The sequence below is a fragment of the Anomaloglossus baeobatrachus genome, chromosome 5 (assembly GCF_048569485.1).
Source record: "Anomaloglossus baeobatrachus isolate aAnoBae1 chromosome 5, aAnoBae1.hap1, whole genome shotgun sequence".
Classification (NCBI taxonomy): domain Eukaryota; kingdom Metazoa; phylum Chordata; class Amphibia; order Anura; family Aromobatidae; genus Anomaloglossus; species Anomaloglossus baeobatrachus.
In genome coordinates this window covers 119,316,004-119,341,600 of record NC_134357.1, presented here as the reverse complement: position 1 = coordinate 119,341,600, position 25,597 = coordinate 119,316,004, and the positions used below count along the sequence as shown (strand labels likewise).

Genomic DNA, 25,597 nt, shown 5'->3' with positions numbered 1-25,597 from the left:
TCTTTGTCGCTCCTAATTGGGAGACCCACACAATTGGGTGTATAGCTATGCCTCCGGAGGCCACACAAAGTATTACACTAAAAGTGTAAAGCCCCTCCCCTTCAGCCTATACACCCCCCGTACTGCTACGGGCTCATCAGTTTTCTTTCTTTGTGCGAAGGAGGTCAGACATCCACGCATAGCTCCACAGCTTAGTCAGCAGCAGCTGCTGACTATGTCGGATGGAAGAAAAGAGGGCCCATGACAGGGCCCCCAGCATGCTCCCTTCTCACCCCACTCGTCGGCGGTGTTGTTAAGGTTGAGGTATCCATTGCGGGTACGGAGGCTGGAGCCCACATGCTGCTTTCCTTCCCCATCCCTCAATTAGGGCTCTGGGTGAAGTGGGATCTCATCGGTCTCCAGGCACAGGAGACCGTGCTCCATCCACAGCTCCTGAGGACCCTGCTGGATAGGAGCCGGGTATCGTTCAGGGACATGGCCCTGCTACTTGGAGGTACTCTGGGTCCCCGTGGGGACCGCGCACAGCAACACTCCAGCATTGCTGGGTGTGCTAGTGCACCGGGGACCGCAGCGCTGACTGCGTTTTGTGCCACTATACACTCAGCGTCGCTGAGTGTGTTTGTGTAGGGGGACTGCCGCGCTGGCCGCCGCTGCCATGGGTATCACTGCGGCGCGGCTGGGACTGTTAGTGCGCCGGGGACTTCCGCGCCGACCGCGCTTATACGGCGGCCGCGCTTATAACTCGAGTCCCCGGCTTCTGCGGCCTAGTCTCTTTTTCTTCCCGCCCTCAGCCCTGCCAGTCAGGGGAAGGGCGGGACGCTGTACAGGGTATGGCTACAGTACAGCAGCACTGAGGGCTGGAGCATGCTTTGCATACTCCACCCCCCTCACTCTGCACAGTGGGGCACCAGTTCCCGCACTTTTCTGGGTCACGCCCACGGCTCCCTCCTCTCCTCAGGACGCTGGCAGCCATTACTCTCAGCTCTGCTAACGCTGGAGAGGACAGACAAGCTGAAAGAGACCCAGGCAGGAATTCTGGTGCCCACACAAACGCTTTGCAAGGGCGGTAAGCAGCACCTGTGGTGCTGGCCCCACTAGTGCAGAAGTGTATTTATAGTTTATGGATTATAGTCTATACTTTACACTGTATGGTGCACTGTTGATTTTTGGCTATATCCCCTCCTGTATTGCTCAGAGGAGACAACAGCATGTCGTCCACAAATAGCAAGGGACAGACTTACTATGCTGCCTGTGCAGCATGTACGGCTATACTGCCGGCAGGTTCCACTGACCCTCATTGTGTGCAATGCTCGGCCCCTGTGGCACTTTCTCAGCCGGAGTCTCTGCTAAGGGTGACCCAGGGAGATCCACCTGTTAACGCTGTCCAGGTGACAGGGACGGAGTTTGCAGTTTTTACTGAAAGACTTTCTGAGACTATGGCTAAGATATTAGAAGCCTTGCAGTCAAGGCCAGCATCTCAAGCCAGGGGCACTGTAGAATCATTGTCCCATGGTCCCCCTCAGTTGGAACAGCAATGTCTTCCCGGGGTGTCTCATGGATCCCAGGGTGAGGTCTCTGACACGGACCGCAACCCCAGACCGACTAAGAAAGCTCGCTATGAAATCCCCTCGACATCATCACAATGTTCAGGGTCTCAGCGAGAGGACTCTCTGTATGATGAAGCGGAGGTAGCTGATCAGGATTCTGATCCTGAAGCCGCTCTCAACCTTGATACTCCTGAGGGGGACGCCATAGTGAATGATCTTATTGCGTCCATCAATGAAATGTTGGATATTTCTCCCTCAGCTCCTCCAGTGGAGGAGTCAGCTTCTCAGCAGGAGAAATTCCGTTTCAGGTTTCCCAAGCGTACAAAGAGTATGTTTCTGGACCACTCTGACTTCAGAGAGGCAGTCCAGAAACACCGAGCTTATCCAGATAAGCGTTTTTCCAAGCACCTTAAGGATACACGTTACCCTTTTCCCCCTGACGTGGTCAAGGGCTGGACTCAGTGTCCCAAGGTGGAGCCTCCAATCTCCAGACTGGCGGCTAGATTCATAGTTGCAGTGGAAGATGGAGCTTCACTCAAGGATGCCACTGACAGACAGATGGAGCTCTGGTTGAAATCCATCTATGAAGCTATCAGCGCGTCTTTTGCTCCAGCATTCGCAGCCGTATGGGCACTCCAAGCTATCTCAGCTGGTCAGGCGCAAATTGACGCACTCACACGTACGTCTGCGCAGCAGGTGGCATCCATAACCTCTCAAACGTCGGCATTTGCGTCCTACGCTATTAATGCTGCCCTGGACTCTGCGACCCGTACGGCGGTTGCAGCCGCCAATTCGGTGGTAATACGCAGGGCCTTGTGGCTGCGGGAATGGAAGGCAGATTCGGCTTCCAAAAAGTGCTTAACTGGATTGCCATTTTCTGGCGACCGTTTGTTTGGTGAGAGATTGGATGAAATCATCAAACAATCCAAGGGAAAGGAAACATCCTTACCCCAGGCCAAACCAAAAACACCCCAACAGAGGAGGGGACAGTCGAGGTTTCGGTCCTTTCGGGGTGCGGGCAGGTCACAATTCTCCTCGTCCAAAAGGCCTCAGAAGGATCAGAGGAACGCCGACGCATGGCGGTCTAAATCACGCCCTAAAAAGACCGCCGGAGGTGCCGCTACCAAGGCGGCTTCCTCATGACTTACGGCCTCCTCACACCGCATCCTCGGTCGGTGGCAGGCTCTCCCGCTTTTGCGACACCTGGCTGCCACAAGTAAAAGACCGTTGGGTGAGAGACATTTTGTCTCACGGTTACAGGATAGAGTTCAGCTCTCGTCCTCCGACTCGATTCTTCAGAACATCTCCGCCTCCCGAGCGAGCCGAGGCTCTTCTGCAGGCGGTGGGCATTCTGAAGGCAGAAGGAGTGGTGGTCCCGGTTCCTCTTCAGCAACAGGGTCACGGTTTCTACTCCAACCTGTTTGTGGTTCCAAAGAAGGACGGGTCCTTCCGTCCTGTTTTGGACCTAAAACTGCTCAACAAACACGTAAGGACCAGGCGGTTCCGGATGGAATCCCTCCGCTCCGTCATCGCCTCAATGTCCCAAGGAGATTTCCTAGCATCGATCGATATCAAGGATGCTTATCTCCACGTACCAATTGCTCCAGAGCATCAGCGCTTCGCTATAGGAGACGAACACCTTCAGTTCGCAGCACTGCCGTTCGGCCTGGCGACAGCCCCAAGGGTTTTCACCAAGGTCATGGCTACAGTAGTTGCGGTCCTCCACTCTCAGGGTCACTCAGTGATACCTTACTTAGACGATCTGCTGGTCAGGGCACCCTCTCAAGAGGCATGCCAACACAGCCTCAACGTTACTCTGGAGATTCTCCAGAGTTTCGGGTGGATCATCAATTTTCCAAAGTCAAATCTGACACCGGTCCAATCACTGACATATCTTGGCATGGAGTTTCATACTCTTCCAGCGATAGTGAAGCTTCCGCTGGACAAACAGCGTTCACTACAGACAGGGGTACAATCTCTCCTTCAAGGTCGGTCACACCCCTTGAGGCACCTCATGCACTTCCTGGGGAAGATGGTGGCAGCAATAGAAGCAGTCCCTTTCGCGCAGTTTCACCTGCGTCCTCTTCAATGGGACATCCTACGCAAGTGGGACAGGAGGCCGACGTCCCTAGACAGGAACGTCTCCCTCTCTCAAGCAACCAAAGCTTACCTTCGGTGGTGGCTTCTTCCCACCTCATTATCGAAAGGTAAATCCTTCCTACCCCCATCCTGGGCGGTGGTCACGACGGACGCGAGCCTGTCAGGGTGGGGAGCAGTTTTTCTCCACCACAGGGCTCAGGGTACGTGGACTCAGCAAGAGTCCTCACTTCAGATCAATGTTCTGGAGATCAGGGCAGTGTATCTTGCCCTAAAAGCGTTCCAGCAGTGGCTGGAAGGCAAGCAGATCCGAATTCAGTCGGACAACTCCACAGCGGTGGCTTACATCAACCACCAAGGTGGGACACGCAGTTGCCGGGCGTCGACCTAATGGCGTCACAGCACAACAACAAGGTCCCAACATTCATGGCTCGATCTCAAGATCACAGAGCTCTGGCGGCAGACGCCTTAGTTCAGGATTGGTCGCAGTTTCAGCTTCCTTATGTGTTTCCTCCTCTGGCTCTGTTGCCCAGAGTGTTACGCAAGATAAGGGCCGACTGCCGCCGCGCCATCCTCGTCGCTCCAGACTGGCCGAGGAGGTCGTGGTACCCGGATCTGTGGCATCTCACGGTCGGCCAACCGTGGGCACTGCCAGACCGACCAGATTTGCTGTCTCAAGGGCCGTTTTTCCATCTGAATTCTGCGGCCCTCAACCTGACTGTGTGGCCATTGAGTCCTGGATCCTAGCGTCTTCAGGATTATCTCAAGAGGTCATTGCCACTATGAGACAGGCTAGGAAACCAACGTCCGCCAAGATCTACCACAGGACGTGGAAAATATTCCTGTCGTGGTGCTCTGCTCAGGCGTTTTCTCCCTGGCCATTTGCCTTGCCCACTTTTCATCTCAATCAGGACATCTCCTTACCCTCGTTTTGTCCTCATCCAGTTCACCAATGTGAAAAGGATTTGCACTTGTTACATCTGGTGAGAGCACTCAGACTCTACATTTCTCGTACGGCGCCCTTGCGCCGCTCCGATGCACTCTTTGTCCTTGTCGCTGGCCAGCGTAAAAGGGACACAAGCTTCCAAATCAACCCTGGCTCGGTGGATCAAGGAACCAATTCTCGAAGCTTACCGTTCCTCGGGGCTTCAGGTTCCCTCAGGACTGAAGGCCCATTCTACCAGGGCCGTGGGAGCGTCCTGGGCCTTGCGACACCAGGCTACGGCTCAGCAGGTGTGTCAGGCAGCTACCTGGTCGAGCCTGCACACTTTCACGAAACACTATCAGGTGCATACCTATGCTTCGGCAGATGCCAGCCTAGGTAGGCGAGTCCTTCAGGCGGCAGTTGCCCACCTGTAGGACGGAGCCGTTACGGCTCTATTATGAGGTATTATTTACCCACCCAGGGACTGCTTTTGGACGTCCCAATTGTCTGGGTCTCCCAATTAGGAGCGACAAAGAAGAAGGGAATTTTGTTTACTTACCGTAAATTCCTTTTCTTCTAGCTCCAATTGGGAGACCCAGCACCCGCCCCTGTTTTTTGTATACACATGTTGTTCATGTTAAATGGTTTCAGTTCTCCGATATTCCTTCGGATTGAATTTACTTTAAACCAGTTTATAATTTTTTCCTCCTTCTGGCTTTTGCACCAAAACTGATGAGCCCGTAGCAGTACGGGGGGTGTATAGGCTGAAGGGGAGGTGCTTTACACTTTTAGTGTAATACTTTGTGTGGCCTCCGGAGGCATAGCTATACACCCAATTGTCTGGGTCTCCCAATTGGAGCTAGAAGAAAAGGAATTTACGGTAAGTAAACAAAATTCCCTTCTTTTCGGTGTTTGTGTTTTTACTTTCACTTACAGATTAGTGATGGCAGAGTCTGACACCCACATCACTAATCTAGGGTTTAGTAGCAGCTGTGGGCTATTATTAACGCCTCATTACCCTGATTGCCACCGCACTAGGGCAGTCGGGAAGAGCTGGGTAAAGCGCCGTGTTTGACGCACCTAATAGATGCAACAATGCCAGGCGGCCGGAGGGTGATATTTTTAGGCTGGGTCTCCCCAGCTGTGGGGTTTTATTTTGGCTGGGTATCAAAATTGGGGGACCGCACAGTTTTTTTTAAAATTATAATCATAAATAATCATAATAATAATAAATAATAAATAAAAAAGCCGCATGCGGTTCCTCCTTTTTTCATACACCACCAAGATAAGCGCAGGGATGGGGCTATAGCCATGGACTTTATCTGTGCTGGGTATCAGAATACCGGGGGAAACCTGCACCAATTGATTTATTTATTTTTATAACACAATACTAACGGCAGATGCTAGACTGTATGGGCTCCTTCCAGATATGACAACATTTCAACATGCTCCTTATCACATGATCGGGGCACATTCAAAATGCCATACGGTGTTTAAAGCCAAAATTAACATTCTTTTAAGTCCATGTGGGCACAGGATCAGAGGTAGCTGCTGACGTAACGTCAACTTTCAGAGTCTGGAAGATGACGCGACATCAGCGGATGCCAGAGGCCACAGTACCCGGGTGTCATATGATCGGCACTGAGCGAGCTCCGCGCCAGAACTGAAAATAGAAGGCTATTAAGAAGACAACTGAAATAGTAAGTTACACTGATGTAAAAGTAGTGAACCATCCCTTTCAGTCTGCTCGTTAGAGGCTCTATTTACTATGAAATTATTCAATTAAATATATTACACACCAAATAAGTTTACTTACTCTGGCATATGCGTCTGCCACAGCCTTCAACTGCGGGAAGCTGCGACTTGCCAGCACCAAATTAAAGGACGATTCGTCTGTTCCCAGTTTGCCTTCACCAGCTTGGTAAAGACGCTGGGCATCTTGTTCAGCTTGTTGCACGTTCACATTCTGACTTTCATCCCGATTTCCCTGAAAGGAACAGGAGACCAGTGTAAAAAAAAAAACAGCAGCTGTGAGGTTTATCAGGCAAAAAAAGGTTTTAAAAATAAACAAAAATAAGAAAGGTTACGCTGTTCACATTTCCACTGTAACATTCATTTGGATTGGAGGACATCGCACTTTTATGGATTAATTTGATGACAGACAAAGATCAGATGAGCGTTGCTACTATATTAGTTTCAGATGGAAAAAACAAAAACAGACAACTGTCAAATAATCTACACTTGCGGCTGCAATGCAGATGTGGCCCTAACTTGCAAAATTGTAATTTTTGTTTTCCTCGCTAAGCAAGCCGATACTTTTGAAGGGTTGTCCCCCTTAACCTTTTTTTAACTGGGAGTGTCAGTAATGTCACACTGGTTTTCCTCCTTTGTTGCACAGTTGTAGCGAACTCTGCCTAAGGCCGGCGTCCTGTGACTACTCCTCTAATAACTCCCAAAGCAGTGGTGAGGCACATCAGTATATTCAGCTTTATTCTGAAAACTACACCAACCATGCTCCCCCCAGTGCTCCTCCTGGGAGTGCCAGTAAGCTTTGCCCCCCCAAGCAGGTCATGATCTCATCTATTCCTCAGGATTCTGTTTCAGGCAGCATGCGTTGGAACCAGAGCTGTGGAGTCTGTAAGCCAAACCTCCGACTCCGACATATATTGCTTATATAGTTAAGTGAAAAATTTATTGTAGTACAATGTGAACATCAGACATTTAATCACTTTTAATGATACAATAATCAAGATATTTAGATAAAATATATTTATTGGAATACAACTTTAGAACACAAAAAACTGTAATAAATTGTAAATATGTAATACACTATGTAATATACAGTAATTATATATATCTTGTATATATATTACATAGTTACACTTTATTACAGTTTATGTTCTAAAGTTGTATTCCAATAAATATATTTTATCTAAATATCTTGATTATTTTTATTATTTATTTTAATAAATTAAAATTTAAATACATTTTATTATTTATTTTATCATCATAAAAGTGATTAAATGTCTGATGTTCACATTGTACTACAATACATTTTTTACTTAAATATAAGCAATATACTAAATATAATTTAGTATGTTTTTGTTGAAGAAGGGAATTTTGTTTACTTACCGTAAATTCCTTTTCTTCTAGCTCCTATTGGGAGACCCAGACAATTGGGTGTATAGCTTCTGCCTCCGGAGGCCACACAAAGTATTACACTTTAAAAAGTGTAACCCCTCCCCTCTGCCTATACACCCTCCCGTGCATCACGGGCTCCTCAGTTTTGGTGCAAAAGCAGGAAGGAGGAAACTTATAAATTGGTCTAAGGTAAATTCAATCCGAAGGATGTTCGGAGAACTGAAAACCATGAACCAAAAGAACAATTCAACATGAACAACATGTGTACACAAAAAAACAACCAGCCCGAAGGGAACAGGGGCGGGTGCTGGGTCTCCCAATAGGAGCTAGAAGAAAAGGAATTTACGGTAAGTAAACAAAATTCCCTTCTTCTTTGTCGCTCCATTGGGAGACCCAGACAATTGGGACGTCCAAAAGCAGTCCCTGGGTGGGTAAAAGAATACCTCGATAAAAAGAGCCGAAACGGGCCCCTCTTACAGGTGGGCAACCGCCGCCTGAAGGACTCGCCTACCTAGACTGGCGTCAACCGAAGCATAGGTATGCACCTGATAGTGTTTCGTGAAAGTGTGCAGACTAGACCAGGTAGCTGCCTGACACACCTGCTGAGCCGTAGCCCGGTGCCGCAATGCCCAGGACGCACCTACGGCTCTGGTAGAATGGGCTTTCAGCCCTGAAGGAAGCGGAAGCCCAGAAGAACGGTAGGCTTCAAGAATCGGTTCCTTGATCCACCGAGCCAAGGTTGACTTGGAAGCCTGCGAACCCTTACGCTGGCCAGCGACAAGGACAAAAAGCGCATCTGAACGACGCAGGGGCACCGTGCGAGACAAGTAGAGACGGAGTGCTCTCACTAGCTCTAAGGAGTGCAAATCCTTTTCACATTGGTGAATTGGATTAGGGCAAAATGAAGGTAAGGAGATATCCTGATTGAGATGAAAAGGAGATACCACCTTAGGGAGAAATTCCGGGACAGGACGCAGAACCACCTTATCCTGGTGAAAGACCAGGAAGGGGGCTTTGCATGACAGCGCTGCAAGCTCAGACACTCTCCAGAGTGATGTAACTGCCACTAGAAATGCCACCTTCTGCGAAAGACGTGATAAAGAGACATCCCGCAGCGGCTCGAAAGGTGGTTTCTGAAGAGCCGTTAGCACCCTGTTAAGGTCCCAGGGTTCCAGCGGACGCTTGTAAGGTGGGACTGTGTGGCAAACTCCCTGCAGGAACGTGCGGACCTGCGGAAGCCTGGCTAGGCGCTTTTGAAAAAATACGGAGAGCGCCGATACTTGTCCCTTGAGAGAGCCGAGTGACAAACCCTTGTCCATTCCGGATTGAAGGAATGAAAGAAAAGTGGGTAAGGCAAACGGCCATGGAGGAAAACCATTATCAGAGCACCAGGATAAGAAGATCTGCCAAGACCTGTAATAGATCTTGGCAGACGTTGGTTTCCTGGCCTGTCTCATGGTGGCAATGACATCCTGAGATAACCCTGAAGACGCTAGGAGCCAGGACTCAATGGCCACACAGTCAGGTTGAGGGCCACAGAATTCAGATGGAAAAACGGCCCTTGTGACAGCAAGTCTGGGCGGTCTGGAAGCGCCCACGGTTGACGCACCGTGAGATGCCACAGATCCGGGTACCACGACCGCCTCGGCCAATCTGGAGCGACGAGAATGGCGCGACGGCAGTCGGACCTGATCTTGCGTAACACTCTGGGCAGCATCGCCAGGGGAGGAAATACATAAGGCAGTCGAAACTGCGACCAATCCTGAACTAATGCGTCCGCCGCCAGAGCTCTGTGATCTTGAGACCGGGCCATGAATGCCGGGACTTTGTTGTTGTGCCGTGACGCCATGAGATCGACGTCCGGCGTTCCCCAGCGGCGACAGATCTCTCGAAACACGTCTGGGTGAAGAGACCATTCCCCCGCGTCCATGCCCTGACGACACAGAAAATCTGCTTCCCAGTTTTCTACGCCCAGGATGTGAACTGCGGAGATCGTGGAGGCTGTGGCTTCCACCCACTGCAGAATCCGCCTGACTTCCTGGAAGGCATGACGACTGCGCGTGCCGCCCTGGTGGTTGATGTATGCGACGGCAGTGGCGTTGTCCGACTGTATACGGATCTGTCTGCCCTCCAGCCACCGATGGAAAGCCAATAGGGCTAGATAAACTGCCCTTATCTCCATAACATTGATCTGAAGGGAAGACTCTATCGGAGTCCAGGTTCCCTGAGCCCTGTGGTGGAGAAAAACCGCTCCCCACCCTGACAGGCTCGCGTCCGTGGTGACCACAGCCCAGGTTGGGGGTAGGAAGGATTTTCCTTGCGATAGAGAAGTGGGAAGGAGCCACCACTGAAGAGACGTCTTGGTTGCAAGGGAAAGAGAGACGTCCCTGTCGAGGGAAGTCGACCTCCTGTCCCATTTGCGGAGAATGTCCCATTGGAGTGGCCGCAGATGGAATTGCGCGAACGGCACTGCCTCCATCGCTGCCACCATCTTCCCCAGGAAGTGCATGAGGCGCCTCAAGGGGTGTGACTGACCCCGAAGAAGAGATTGCACCCCTGCCTGCAGAGAAAGCTGTTTGTCCAGCGGTAGCTTGACTACCGCTGACTGTGTATGAAAGTCCATCCCGAGGTAAGTCAGTGATTGGGTCGGTGTCAACTTGGATTTTGGGAAGTTGATGATCCACCCGAACTGCTGGAGAGTCGCCAGAGCGACGGTAAGGCTGTGTTGACACGCCACCCGAGAAGGTGCCCTGACTAGGAGATCGTCTAAGTAGGGAATCACCGAGTGGCCCTGAGAGTGTAGGACCGCCACAACGGATGCCATGACTTTGGTGAACACCCGTGGGGCTGTCGCCAGGCCGAAAGGCAATGCCACGAACTGAAGGTGTTCGTCCCCGATGGCGAAACGCAAGAAGCGTTGATGTTCGGGTGCGATCGGCACATGGAGATAAGCATCCTTGGTGCCGATCGATGATAGGAAGTCTCCTTGTGACATCGAGGCGATGACCGAGCTGAGAGATTCCATCCGAAACAGTCTGGTGCTCACATGTCTGTTGAGCAGTTTGAGGTCCAGAACGGGACGGAATGATCCGTCCTTCTTTGGCACCACGAACAAGTTGGAGTAAAAGCCGCGACCACGTTCCTGAGGGGGAACGGGGATCACAACTCCTTCTGTCTTCAGAGTGTCCACTGCCTGAAAAAGTGCGTCGGCCCGAGCAGGGGGCGGAGAGGTTCTGAAGAAACGAGTCGGAGGACGAGAGCTGAACTCTATCCTGTAACCGTGAGACAGAATGTCTCTCACCCATCGGTCTTGAACATGTGGCCACCAGGCGTCGCAAAAGCGGGAGAGCCTGCCACCGACCGAGGATGCGGTTCGGGGATGCCGAGAGTCATGAGGAGGCCGCCTTGGAGGCAGTGCCTCCGGCGGCCTTTTGGGGGCGTGACTTAGACCGCCACGCATAGGAGTTCCTCTGGCCTTTCTCCGGCCTGCTGGACGAAGAGGATTGGGGCTTGGCAGAGGGACGAAAGGACCGAAACCTTGATTGTATTTTTCGTTGCTGAGGTCTCTTAGGTTTGGACTGGGGTAAGGAGGAATCCTTTCCCTTGGATTCCTTAATAATCTCATCCAATCGTTCCCCAAACAATCGGTCGCCAGAAAACGGCAAACCGGTTAAGAACCTCTTGGAGCCAGAGTCTGCCTTCCATTCGCGCAGCCACATGGCCCTGCGGACTGCCACAGAATTAGCGGATGCCACCGCTGTACGGCTAGCAGAGTCTAGGACTGCGTTCATGGCGTAGGAAGAAAAAGCTGACGCTTGAGAGGTCAAAGACGCAACCTGCGGAGCAGAATTACGTGTGACCGCATTAATCTCAGCCAGACAAGCTGAGATAGCTTGGAGTGCCCACACGGCTGCAAAGGCCGGGGCAAAAGACGCGCCCGTGGCTTCATAGATGGATTTCACCAGGAGCTCTGCCTGTCAGTGGCATCTTTTAGCGATGAGCCATCTGCAACCGATACCACAGATCTAGCCGCCAATCTAGAGACTGGAGGATCCACCTTGGGACATTGAGCCCAACCCTTAACTACGTCAGAGGGGAAGGGGTAACGTGTGTCAGTAAGGCGCTTAGTAAAGCGCTTGTCCGGAACCACTCTGGGCTTCTGGACAGCATCTCTGAAGTTAGAGTGATCGAAAAGCGCACTCCGTGTACGTTTGGGGAACCGAAACTGGTGTTTCTCCTGCTGAGAAGCAGACTCCTCTACAGGTGGAGGCGGGGGAGAGAGATCTAACACCTGGTTGATGGACGAGATAAGATCATTTACTAAGGCGTCCCCTTCAGGTGTATCAAGATTGAGGGCGACGTCGGGGTCAGAGCCCTGAGCTGCGACGTCCGCCTCGTCCTCCAGCGAGTCCTCAAGCTGGGAACCCGAGCAGCGTGAAGAAGTCGGGGAAGATTCCCAGCGCGCCCCCTTAGCCTGTCTAGGACTGTGGTCCGGGCAGGAGTCCTCCACGTGAGACCTAGGGCCCACCCTGGGAGCGCGCTGCGGCGCGGACCGAGAGGGGCCTGGAGGCGACGATCCAACAGGGGCCGGGGCCTGTGTAAGGACCGGTCTGGACTGCAAAGCTTCTAGCAGCTTGGCAGACCATTTGTCAAATAGACTGAGCCATGGATTGTGAAAGTGACTCAGTTTCTCAGCAAAAGAGGCGAACTCTGTCCCTGCCGCCTGGACAGGGGGAGCAGGGGGGTCTACATGAGCCGAGGGGCCCACTAGTGACCGAGGCTCCGGCTGAGCAAGCGAAACAGGGGTCGAGCATTGCTCACAGTGAGGGTAGGTGGAACCCGCAGGTAACATAGCCCCACAAGAGGTACAGGCCGCAAAAAAACCCTGTGCCTTAGCACCTTTGCTTCTTGTGGACGACATGCTGTTGTCTCCTAGGAGAGTGATCACTGAGGGTATATGGGAAAGGGTATACAGCCCGACCGAACAGAAATATATATATGTAAATACGTATCTATTCCGGCACCCTAGGGGGACCAGCACCGGGTGACCGGTGTGGCTTACCGACCGCTAAAAAGCGGAGTGTGTGTCCTCCAGATTCCCTGCCTTAGGTCTCCCAGAGCTGCAGAGCTCTTCCCTGATAATCCTCCACCAGCAGAATGCCAAAAAAATGGCTGCCGGAACTCTCAGGGGAGGAGTGGAGCCGTGGGCGGCGCTAGGAAAGTGCGGGAATCTGGGGTCCCCACAGTGATCAGTGAGGGGGGAGGAAACATACAGGATGCTCCGGCCCTCACATCCAACGTCAGGTCGGCAGTCCCGCCCTTACCCCTGACAGGCAGGCCCTGGGGCGGGATTTTTGCTACTAGGCCGCAATGAAGCCGGGGACTAAATTTAAGACCGCGGCCGACAAGCAGGCGCGGTAGTCCGCCGGTCTTCTCAAATCAGCAGCTGCTGCAGCGTCCGGGAAGAAGGCGCTCCCTGCACAGTCCCCATGGGGACACAGAGTACCTTAGAGATGCAGGGCCCGGTCCCTGAGGATGAATAGACTCCTGTCCGGCAGATTCCCACAGGGGCTGCGGAGGGAGCACGGTCCCAGTAAATGGATGACCGGTCAGGATCCCACTTCTCCCAGAGCCGCTAAGGGATGGTGAAGGAGACGGCATGAGGCTCCGGCCTTTGTACCCGCAATGGGTACCTCAACCTTAACAGCACCGCCGACGTAGTGGGGTGAGAAGGGAACATGCCGGGGGCCCCGTGAGGGCCCTCTTTTCTTCCAACCGATATAACTAATATGAGAATGCATGAGTGGATGTGTGCCTCCTTCCACACAAAGCATAAAACTGAGGAGCCCGTGATGCACGGGAGGGTGTATAGGCAGAGGGGAGGGGTTACACTTTTTAAAGTGTAATACTTTGTGTGGCCTCCGGAGGCAGAAGCTATACACCCAATTGTCTGGGTCTCCCAATGGAGCGACAAAGAAAACTGTTTTTTGCGACTTACATAGTGTATTACATAGTGTGAGATTATATATTTTAATAATATATTTTTTGCCACACTAAGTGGCAAAAACCAACATACTAAATAACATTTGTGCAGTCTATGAATCTGTTGTAAGAAATAGAATTGCCTCCATCAGATCCTCCTTTGCAGATGGTCTCAAATCTGACCTAATAAGGCTAGAGAACAACCTCTCTACAGTAACTTGGGTTGGAGGCAAAGCCGTAACCACATGGGCAACATCTCTAACAATTTCCGGGTATAAAGGAATGGCCTCATGCACAGTCAGTTTTGATGAATGGTTGAATTTTTCTATTTCTTTGAGAGCAAGTGAAAAATTGTACTGAAATCTGGTCAATCTGCTGCTATAGGAAACGGAGTGAAATCTTTTTCCTTGCGGCAAGGCTTTGCTGCTCCATGTCATCCAAATACTTGTCAAAGTTTTATCTCCTCATCTGAGGAGGATGAGGATATGGCAGCAGTAGTACTGTCGGGCCCCAAGTCCTCTTGCGCCTGACAGTCCTGTAGCTGCTCATCCTAACTGCTACCTCAGTCAGAGCTTCTTTTCCTTTAGTAAGCTGCTGATCATCGAGCAGTATACGATGACTTGGGTCCACATAAACAGCTGCCAGAAGAATTTTATTTTCCAATAGCTGTGTCTCTCTCCATTTCATTGAAGCAGAAATGCCATCTGCGATTAAACCTCCTCTTTGGGACAGGCAAAATAGCAAGTTCTTCCACTCCCATGAAAATGCCAGGAGTTAAATCCTCAGCTTGTAATTTTTTAGTCACGGTAAATGGGTGATTAAGAAATTCCTTCAATTCAGCCACCTGTGTCCATTGACTTTCATGTAAAGGTTACATGAGGGTTCACCATATCTATAAGAAATGATTTTAGTTCAAACAATCGCTCAGTCATTAAATAAGTGCTGCCTCACCGAGTGGCTTGATCAACAATTGCCCCTTTCCCAGCACGTCTCTTCAAGATGGAATCAATTTTAGGGGTTCTGGCGGCAATAACCAATTTCCTCACTTTTCCAATCAGATTTCCAGCATGTCCACCCAGTTTCACACATCCTGCTTTTCGCCGATTTGGCGGATGCGGCGCACACCAGTACAGTACAGTGGCAGCGCCGCAACTTCCGGGTCACATGATAGCATGTGACCGGTGTTTGTCGTGCTGCCACTGTACTGTATACACTGTACTGGAGTGCGCCGCATCCACCAAACCGGCGAAAAGCCGCATGTGTGAAATCGGGGTGGCAGACTCTCTCATTGCCAGCTGCAGTGTGTGCACAACACAGTGCATGTGATAAATATTAAAGTGTTTTAAAGTAGCTTCAACAAGATCATCTAATCCTAAAGTATCATTTTGCTGTTCTGTTGTAATATCTGTTTGTTCCTCAGTTAAATGAACAGCGCTGTAGCCTTCCATCTCAAACATACTGAATCCTAAATTTTCTTCTAGCTGTTGTGCATTACTCTCATTCATCAGTTTAATTGTACTTATGTTTGAAGCATTGTCCTTCCAATAGCAAGAACCTGTTCTTTTTTTGAGTTAGTAATCTTGCAGAACTTTTTCCACTAAGGCCTGGAGAAACTGGCCGGTGTGATGAGCTTTAGTATCTTTTACTGCCAGTGTCTTACTAACAATTCCTTTCTTGTCACAAACATATCGAACATTGATGGCAAAATAATTCAGTGAAATGTAGTGACTCCGGGCATCCCAGCAAAGGCAATGGGTTTCAAGATTTTTTGCAGCTGACAAACGTATCCTCAAAACTCAGCAAAAACGCTGTATGAATGTAGTCTTAGAACAGCCATTTATAGGACATTTCATAAGTTTCCCAAATTCCTATGAAAAAATATTCAGCACATTCTGCATTGCACTACTCCAGAACCCAAAAATAAATTTATAAAACTTGGCCGTTAGGTATGCTAATTACCTTGGTTGGCCAGATGGGCGAGCTCATTTTCTGCTCCTGTTACCCCCCTCCTGTTGCTGACCGCCGTCGTCCTTCCTTGATTGACAGGATGACGCCCTCAGTCATCCTCCTCGTCGCCGCATTTTCAAATCTCGAGCCTGTGCAGTTAGGTCGGCTCATGCAGGCGTAGTTCGCTCTGCCATATCGTGGGCACAGCAGAAAACGTAGGCTGCCCTAGCTCGCGCCGGTGAGCTAAATGCGCAAGTGAGGTCATGCACAGCGCCAACCTCACCAGCGCCATGCTCATACCCGCCCAAAATTTCGCGCCTGTGCATTTAGCTCACCGGCGCGAGCTAGGGCAGCCTACATTTTCTGCTGTGCCCGCGATATGGCAAAGCGAACTGCGCCTGTGTGAGCCGACCTAACTGCACTGGCGCGAGATTTGAAAATGCGACGGGGAGGATGACGGAGGACGTCATCCTGTCAATCAAGGAAGGACGACGGCGATCAGCAACAGGAGGGAGGGGGGGGGGGGGGGAAGGAAACAGGAGCAGAGAATGAGTCCGCCCATCTGCCCAACCAAGGTAATTAGCATACCTAACGGACAAGTTTTATAAAGTTATTTTTGGGGTCTGGAAGGGGAGTCAGGACACAAGGTGCACCTTCATAGAATGCAGCCCAGGAGCTGCAGAAGGGGATTCTTTTAGTTTATTAGGGAAAAGTCTGGTGACAGGTTCCCTTTAAAAGGGGACAACCACTTGAAAGCAAAGCACAGAGAGTTTGAGCTGACCTGGCACATTGACACTAGAAGTCTTTCAAAATGACCAGAAGTATCAGACCGCACGTCCTTCTCAATGTCTCGCCCAAACTCAGACTTGTAACAGGCAACAATGTTCCGAACTTCACTATTCGTCCTGCTGCACAGGATCTCAATGAGCACACCTTCTTTTGTTCCTGCTCCCTAGAATAGGACAGACAAAAAAAAATAAAATAAATTATAGAGCAAGTCTTACATTGCAATATCGCAAGTACTGACATTTTAAACATTTTATAGTGCAAGTCGTGCACAGAGTTTGTGGGTCTGCCTTTAGCGCCTCCATAGAAACTTATGAGCAACAACTGCACCTCTCAGTAAAGTGCTAATAGGTATAGTCACAATCCTGTTCTTACCCTGAAACGCCTCATTCAGACATCTGTTTTTCACATATATGTTCTGTTCTATCAGTGGTTTTCACAGATACAAACAAATACCGTATTTTTCGGACTATAAGACGCACCGGACCATAAGACGCACCCTGGTTTCAGAGGTGGAAAATAAGAAAATAAAATTTTAAGCAAAAAATGTGGTCATGACACACTTATGGGGCAAGGATCTGCTGCTGACACTGTTATGGGGGGTAATGTCCCCAAATTCTTTACTAAGGTACCCCATCCTGGTAATGATCCTCCTGCCTTGTACTGTATATGTCCCTCATCCTGCTATATAGCCACATCCTGCTATATGCCCCACCCTGCTCATAATATACCCCCCACCCTGCTCATAATATACCCCCCACATCCTGCTCATAATATACCCCCCACATCCTGCTCATAATATACCCCCCCCATCCTGCTCATAATATAGCCCCCCATCCTGCTATACAGCCTGCATCCTGTGACCAAAAAAAAAAAAAAATAAATAAATATACATTCATACTCTTACCTCACTCCCTGCAGCATTGCTCCTCCTCCGTCTGTCAGCAGCAGCGCCGCTTACCTGTGTGGAGCCGGCCACGAGCCCTGCAGCATCGTGATGTCCTCCTGTCTGAGCCGGCGGCGGCTGTGTGTGGACATGTGCGCACAGCGATGACGTCATCGCTGTGCGCATTGCTAGTTTCCACACAGCCGCCGCCAGCACAGACAGGAGGACATCACAGTGCTGCAGGGATCGTGGCCGGTGAGTATACTGATTCACTGCACCCCGCGCTGATGATGCGCGGGGAGCAGTGAATACAGCCACACATGATCACTCCATGCTGTAGTTGACAGGGGTGATCATGCGGGCAGGCTGTTTAATATGTGCGCATTCCCCGCCCATCACCCCGCCCAACTGTCAGCGCGAGCGCTGAGATATGATGGGCGTGCAAATTAAATGAGCGGGTCCACGTGGTCACGGCAGGCTGCTCGTGCCGCCGATGACCCGCTCCACTCATTCCCCGCAGCCCTACATTCAGACTATAAGACACACACCCCACTTTCCCCCAACATTTTGAGGGGGGGGTACGTCTTAAGTCCAAAAGAAGGGAATTTTGTTTACTTACCGTAAATTCCTTTTCTTCTAGCTCCAATTGGGAGACCCAGACAATTGGGTGTATAGCTATGCCTCCGGAGGCCACACAAAGTATTACACTAAAAGTGTAAAGCCCCTCCCCTTCAGCCTATACACCCCCCGTACTGCTACGGGCTCATCAGTTTTGGTGCAAAAGCCAGAAGGAGGAAAAAATTATAAACTGGTTTAAAGTAAATTCAATCCGAAGGAATATCGGAGAACTGAAACCATTTAACATGAACAACATGTGTATACAAAAACAGGGGCGGGTGCTGGGTCTCCCAATTGGAGCTAGAAGAAAAGGAATTTACGGTAAGTAAACAAAATTCCCTTCTTTGTCGCTCCTAATTGGGAGACCCAGACAATTGGGACGTCCAAAAGCAGTCCCTGGGTGGGTAAATAATACCTCATAATAGAGCCGTAACGGCTCCGTCCTACAGGTGGGCAACTGCCGTCTGAAGGACTCGCCTACCTAGGCTGGCATCTGCCGAAGCATAGGTATGCACCTGATAGTGTTTCGTGAAAGTGTGCAGGCTCGACCAGGTAGCTGCGTGACACACCTGCTGAGCCGTAGCCTGGTGTCGCAACGCCCAGGACGCTCCCACGGCCCTGGTAGAATGGGCCTTCAGTCCTGAGGGAACCGGAAGCCTCGAGGAACGGTAAGCTTCAAGAATTGGTTCCTTGATCCACCGAGCCAGGGTTGATTTGGAAGCTTGTGTCCCTTTACGCTGGCCAGCGACAAGGACAAAGAGTGCATCGGAGCGGCGCAAGGGCGCCGTACGAGAAATGTAGAGTCTGAGTGCTCTCACCAGATCTAACAAGTGCAAATCCTTTTCACATTGGTGAACTGGATGAGGACAAAACGAGGGTAAGGAGATGTCCTGATTGAGATGAAAAGGGGATACCACCTTAGGGAGGAAATCTTGGCGGACGTTGGTTTCCTAGCCTGTCTCATAGTGGCAATGACCTCTTGAGATAATCCTGAAGACGCTAGGATCCAGGACTCAATGGCCACACAGTCAGGTTGAGGGCCGCAGAATTCAGATGGAAAAACGGCCCTTGAGATAGCAAATCTGGTCGGTCTGGCAGTGCCCACGGTTGGCCGACCGTGAGATGCCACAGATCCGGGTACCACGACCTCCTCGGCCAGTCTGGAGCGACGAGGATGGCGCGGCGGCAGTCGGCCCTTATCTTGCGTAACACTCTGGGCAACAGAGCCAGAGGAGGAAACACATAAGGAAGCTGAAACTGCGACCAATCCTGAACTAAGGCGTCTGCCGCTAGAGCTCTGTGATCTTGAGATCGAGCCATGAATGTTGGGACCTTGTTGTTGTGCCGTGACGCCATTAGGTCGACGTCCGGCATCCCCCAGCGGCAACAGATCTCCTGAAACACGTCCGGGTGAAGGGACCATTCCCCTGCGTCCATGCCCTGGCGACTGAGAAAGTCTGCTTCCCAGTTTTCTACGCCCGGGATGTGAACTGCGGATATGGTGGATGTTGTGGCTTCCACCCACAGCAGAATCCTCCGGACTTCCTGGAAGGCTTGCCGACTGCGTGTCCCACCTTGGTGGTTGATGTAAGCCACCGCTGTGGAGTTGTCCGACTGAATTCGGATCTGCTTGCCTTCCAGCCACTGCTGGAACGCTTTTAGGGCAAGATACACTGCCCTGATCTCCAGAACATTGATCTGAAGTGAGGACTCTTGCTGAGTCCACGTACCCTGAGCCCTGTGGTGGAGAAAAACTGCTCCCCACCCTGACAGGCTCGCGTCCGTCGTGACCACCGCCCAGGATGGGGGTAGGAAGGATTTTCCTTTCGATAATGAGGTGGGAAGAAGCCACCACCGAAGGTAAGCTTTGGTTGCTTGAGAGAGGGAGACGTTCCTGTCTAGGGACGTCGGCCTCCTGTCCCACTTGCGTAGGATGTCCCATTGAAGAGGACGCAGGTGAAACTGCGCGAAAGGGACTGCTTCCATTGCTGCCACCATCTTCCCCAGGAAGTGCATGAGGCGCCTCAAGGGGTGTGACCGACCTTGAAGGAGAGATTGTACCCCTGTCTGTAGTGAACGCTGTTTGTCCAGCGGAAGCTTCACTATCGCTGGAAGAGTATGAAACTCCATGCCAAGATATGTCAGTGATTGGACCGGTGTCAGATTTGACTTTGGAAAATTGATGATCCACCCGAAACTCTGGAGAATCTCCAGAGTAACGTTGAGGCTGTGTTGGCATGCCTCTTGAGAGGGTGCCTTGACCAGCAGATCGTCTAAGTAAGGTATCACTGAGTGACCCTGAGAGTGGAGGACCGCAACTACTGTAGCCATGACCTTGGTGAAAACCCTTGGGGCTGTCGCCAGGCCGAACGGCAGTGCCGCGAACTGAAGGTGTTAGTCTCCTATGGCGAAGCGCAAGAAGCGCTGATGCTCTGGAGCAATTGGTACGTGGAGATAAGCATCCTTGATATCGATCGATGCTAGGAAATCTCCTTGGGACATTGAGGCGATGACGGAGCGGAGGGATTCCATCCGGAACCGCCTGGTCCTTACGTGTTTGTTGAGCAGTTTTAGGTCCAAAACAGGACGGAAGGACCCGTCCTTCTTTGGAACCACAAACAGGTTGGAGAAGAAACCGTGACCCTGTTGCTGAAGAGGAACCGGGACCACCACTCCTTCTGCCTTCAGAATGCCCACCGCCTGCAGAAGAGCCTCGGCTCGCTCGGGAGGCGGAGATGTTCTGAAGAATCGAGTCGGAGGACGAGAGCTGAACTCTATCCTGTAACCGTGAGACAAAATGTCTCTCACCCAACGGTCTTTTACTTGTGGCAGCCAGGTGTCGCAAAAGCGGGAGAGCCTGCCACCGACCGAGGATGCGGTGTGAGGAGGCCGTAAGTCATGAGGAAGCCGCCTTGGTAGCGGCACCTCCGGCGGTCTTTTTAGGGCGTGATTTAGACCGCCATGCGTCGGAGTTCCTCTGATCCTTCTGAGGCCTTTTGGACGAGGAGAATTGGGACCTGCCCGTACCCCGAAAGGACCGAAACCTCGACTGTCCCCTCCTCTGTTGGGGTGTTTTTGGTTTGGCCTGGGGTAAGGATGTTTCCTTTCCCTTGGATTGTTTGATCCAATCTCTCACCAAACAAACGGTCGCCAGAAAATGGCAATCCAGTTAAGCACTTTTTGGAAGCCGAATCTGCCTTCCATTCCCGCAGCCACAAGGCCCTGCGTATTGCCACCGAATTGACGGCTGCAACCGCCGTACGGGTCGCAGAGTCCAGGACAGCATTAATAGCGTAGGACGCAAATGCCGACGTTTGAGAGGTTATGGACGCCACCTGCGGCGCAGACGTACGTGTGAGTGCGTCAATTTGCGCCTGACCAGCTGAGATAGCTTGGAGTGCCCATACGGCTGCGAATGCTGGAGCAAAAGACGCGCCGATAGCTTCATAGATGGATTTCAACCAGAGCTCCATCTGTCTGTCAGTGGCATCCTTGAGTGAAGCTCCATCTTCCACTGCAACTATGGATCTAGCCGCCAGTCTGGAGATTGGAGGCTCCACCTTGGGACACTGAGTCCAGCCCTTGACCACGTCAGGGGGAAAAGGGTAACGTGTATCCTTAAGGCGCTTGGAAAAACGCTTATCTGGATAAGCTCGGTGTTTCTGGACTGCCTCTCTGAAGTCAGAGTGGTCCAGAAACATACTCTTTGTACGCTTGGGAAACCTGAAACGGAATTTCTCCTGCTGAGAAGCTGACTCCTCCACAGGAGGAGCTGAGGGAGAAATATTCAACATTTCATTGATGGACGCAATAAGATCATTCACTATGGCGTCCCCATCAGGAGTATCAAGGTTGAGAGCGGCTTCAGGATCAGAATCCTGATCAGCTACCTCCGCTTCATCATACAGAGTCCTCTCGCTGCGACCCTGAACATTGTGATGATGTCGAGGGGATTTCATAGCGAGCTCGCTTAGTCGGTCTGGGGCTGCGGTCCGTGTCAGAGACCTCACCCTGGGATCCATGAGACACCCCGGGAAGACATTGCTGTTCCCACTGAGGGGAACCATGGGACAATGATTCCACAGTGCCCCTGGCTTGAGATGCCGGCCTGGACTGCAAGGCTTCTAATATCTTAGCCATAGTCTCAGAAAGTCTTTCAGTAAAAACTGCAAACTCCGTCCCTGTCACCTGGACAGTGTCAACAGGTGGTTCTCCCTGGGCCACCCCTAGCAGAGGCTCCGGCTGAGAAAGTGCCACAGGGGCCGAGCATTGCACACAATGAGGGTCAGTGGAACCTGCCGGCAGTATAGCCGTACATGCTGCACAGGCAGCATAGTAAGTCTGTGCCTTGGCACCCTTGCTATTTGTGGACGACATGCTGTTGTCTCCTCTGAGCAATACAGGAGGGTATATAGCCACAAATCAACAGTGCACCCTACAGTGTAAAGTATAGACTATAATCATATAAACTATAAATACACTTCTGCACTAGTGGGGCCAGCACCACAGGTGCTGCTTACCGCCTGCGCAAAGCGTTTGTGTGGGCACCAGAATTCCTGCCTGGGTCTCTTTGAGCTTGTCTCTCCTCTCCAGCGTTAGCAGAGCTGAGAGGAATGGCTGCCAGCGTCCTGGGGAGAGGAGGGAGCCGTGGGCGTGACCCAGAAAAGTGCGGGAACTGGTGCCCCACTGTGCAGAGTGAGGGGGGTGGAGTATGCAAAGCATGCTCCAGCCCTCAGTGCTGCCGACCTGTACAGCGTCCCGCCCTTCCCCTGACTGGCAGGGCTGGGGGCGGGAAGAAAGACACAAACACACTCAGCGACGCTGAAGTGTATAGTGGCACAAATGCAGCCAGCGCTGCTGTCCCCGGTGCACTAGCACACCCAGCAATGCTGGAGTGTTGCTGTGCGCGGTCCCCACGGGGACACAGAGTACCTCCAAGTAGCAGGGCCATGTCCCTGAACGATACTCGGCTCCTATCCAGCAGGGTCCTCAGGAGCTGTGGATGGAGCACGGTCTCCTGTGCCTGGAGACCGATGGGATCCCACTTCACCCAGAGCCCTAATTGAGGGATGGGGAAGGAAAGCAGCATGTGGGCTCCAGCCTCCGTACCCGCAATGGATACCTCAACCTTAACAACACCGCCGACAAGAGTGGGGTGAGAAGGGAGCATGCTGGGGGCCCTGTTATGGGCCCTCTTTTCTTCCATCCGACATAGTCAGCAGCTGCTGCTGACTAAGCTGTGGAGCTATGCGTGGATGTCTGACCTCCTTCGCACAAAGCATAAAAACTGATGAGCCCGTAGCAGTACGGGGGGTGTATAGGCTGAAGGGGAGGGGCTTTACACTTTTAGTGTAATACTTTGTGTGGCCTCCGGAGGCATAGCTATACACCCAATTGTCTGGGTCTCCCAATTAGGAGCGACAAAGAAAATACAGTACCCATTATAGTCTATGGAGCTGTTCACATGACATCTCTTTTCTGAATGCACGTGTGCAAACAAGCCATGGAGAAAAGGTTTTTTTTTTTGGGGGGGGGGGGGGTTTAAAACAAAAAAAAAAAAAAAAAAAAACATCACAGATGACAATTACCTATACAAGTTTCATGGAGGGGCTCAGCGTGCAGTCCGTGTAATAGATTGAAGAATCTTTCCAATTTATTTTTCCTTACGAGAAAATCACTGATGGAAGGTTGATGGTAAAAACTAACACACTAACCAAACACTAATGACACTCGTACTATTGTTTTGTGCATATGAAAAACCCTAATGTCTGAATGTGGTTTACCAGAGTGAAAGATCAGTCCAGGAGGAGAAAGGGCAAAATATTTCTAATAAGATACAATGGAAGATAAGAAGCTTCTTCACGTAAAAGAAGGGAATTTTGTTTACTTACCGTAAATTCCTTTTCTTCTAGCTCCTATTGGGAGACCCAGACAATTGGGTGTATAGCTTCTGCCTCCGGAGGCCACACAAAGTATTACACTTTAAAAAGTGTAACCCCTCCCCTCTGCCTATACACCCTCCCGTGGATCACGGGCTCCTCAGTTTTAGTGCAAAAGCAGGAAGGAGGAAACTTATAAATTGGTCTAAGGTAAATTCAATCCGAAGGATGTTCGGAGAACTGAAAACCATGAACCAAAAGAACAATTCAACATGAACAACATGTGTACACAAAAGAACAACCAGCCCGAAGGGAACAGGGGCGGGTGCTGGGTCTCCCAATAGGAGCTAGAAGAAAAGGAATTTACGGTAAGTAAACAAAATTCCCTTCTTTGTCGCTCCATTGGGAGACCCAGACAATTGGGACGTCCAAGAGCAGTCCCTGGGTGGGTAAAAGAATACCTCAATAAAAAGAGCCGAAACGGCCCCCTCTTACAGGTGGGCAACCGCCGCCTGAAGGACTCGCCTACCTAGACTGGCGTCTGCCGAAGCATAGGCATGCACTTGATAGTGTTTCGTGAAAGTGTGCAGACTAGACCACGTAGCTGCCTGACACACCTGCTGAGCCGTAGCCCGGTGCCGCAATGCCCAGGACGCACCCACGGCTCTGGTAGAATGGGCTTTCAGCCCTGAAGGAAGCGGAAGCCCAGAAGAACGGTAGGCTTCGAGAATCGGTTCCTTGATCCACCGAGCCAAGGTTGACTTGGAAGCCTGCGAACCCTTACGCTGGCCAGCGACAAGGACAAAGAGCGCATCTGAACGACGCAGGGGCGCCGTGCGAGACACGTAGAGTCGGAGTGCTCTCACCAGATCCAAAGAGTGCAAATCCTTTTCACATTGGTGAATTGGATTAGGGCAAAATGAAGGCAAGGAGATATCCTGATTGAGATGAAAAGGAGATACCACCTTAGGGAGAAAATCCGGGACCGGACGCAGAACCACCTTATCCTGGTGAAACACCAGGAAGGGGGCTTTGCATGACAGCGCTGCAAGCTCAGACACTCTCCAGAGTGATGTAACTGCCACTAGAAAGGCCACCTTCTGCGAAAGACGTGATAAAGAGACATCCCGCAGCGGTTCGAAAGGTGGTTTCTGAAGAGCCATTAGCACCCTGTTAAGATCCCAGGGTTCCAGCGGACGCTTGTAAGGTGGGACTATGTGGCAAACTCCCTGCAGGAACGTGCGGACCTGCGGAAGCCTGGCTAGGCGCTTTTGAAAAAATACGGAGAGCGGCGATACTTGGCCCTTGAGAGAGCCGAGTGACAAACCCTTGTCCATTCCGGATTGAAGGAATGAAAGAAAAGTGGGTAAGGCAAACGGCCATGGAGGAAAACCGTTATCAGAGCACCAGGATAAGAAGATTTTCCAAGTCCTGTGATAGATCTTGGCGGACGTTGGCTTCCTGGCCTGTCTCATGGTGGCAATGACATCCTGAGATAACCCTGAAGACGCTAGGAGCCAGGACTCAATGGCCACACAGTCAGGTTGAGGGCCACAGAATTCAGATGGAAAAACGGGCCTTGTGACAGCAAGTCTGGGCGGTCTGGAAGCGCCCACGGTTGACCCACCGTGAGATGCCACAGATCCGGGTACCACGACCGCCTCGGCCAGTCTGGAGCGACGAGAATAGCGCGACGGCAGTCGGACCTGATCTTGCGTAACACTCTGGGCAGCATCGCCAGAGGAGGAAACACATAAGGCAGTCGAAACTGCGACCAATCCTGAACTAA

At 51.2% G+C, this 25,597-nt stretch overlaps 1 protein-coding gene across 2 annotated transcripts in view; it reads right to left on the bottom strand.

The window, feature by feature from the left end:
• ANXA7 (annexin A7) overlaps positions 1-25,597 on the bottom strand; it is a 95,309-nt gene that overhangs the window by 12,463 nt on the left and 57,249 nt on the right. For both annotated transcript variants that reach the window (XM_075348818.1, XM_075348817.1), the window contains 2 exons: positions 16,421-16,591; positions 6,386-6,556 (listed from right to left, as the gene is read on the bottom strand). In XM_075348818.1, the coding sequence (XP_075204933.1) occupies positions 6,386-6,556; positions 16,421-16,591 (342 nt within the window). The remainder of the gene's footprint in view (positions 1-6,385; positions 6,557-16,420; positions 16,592-25,597) is intronic.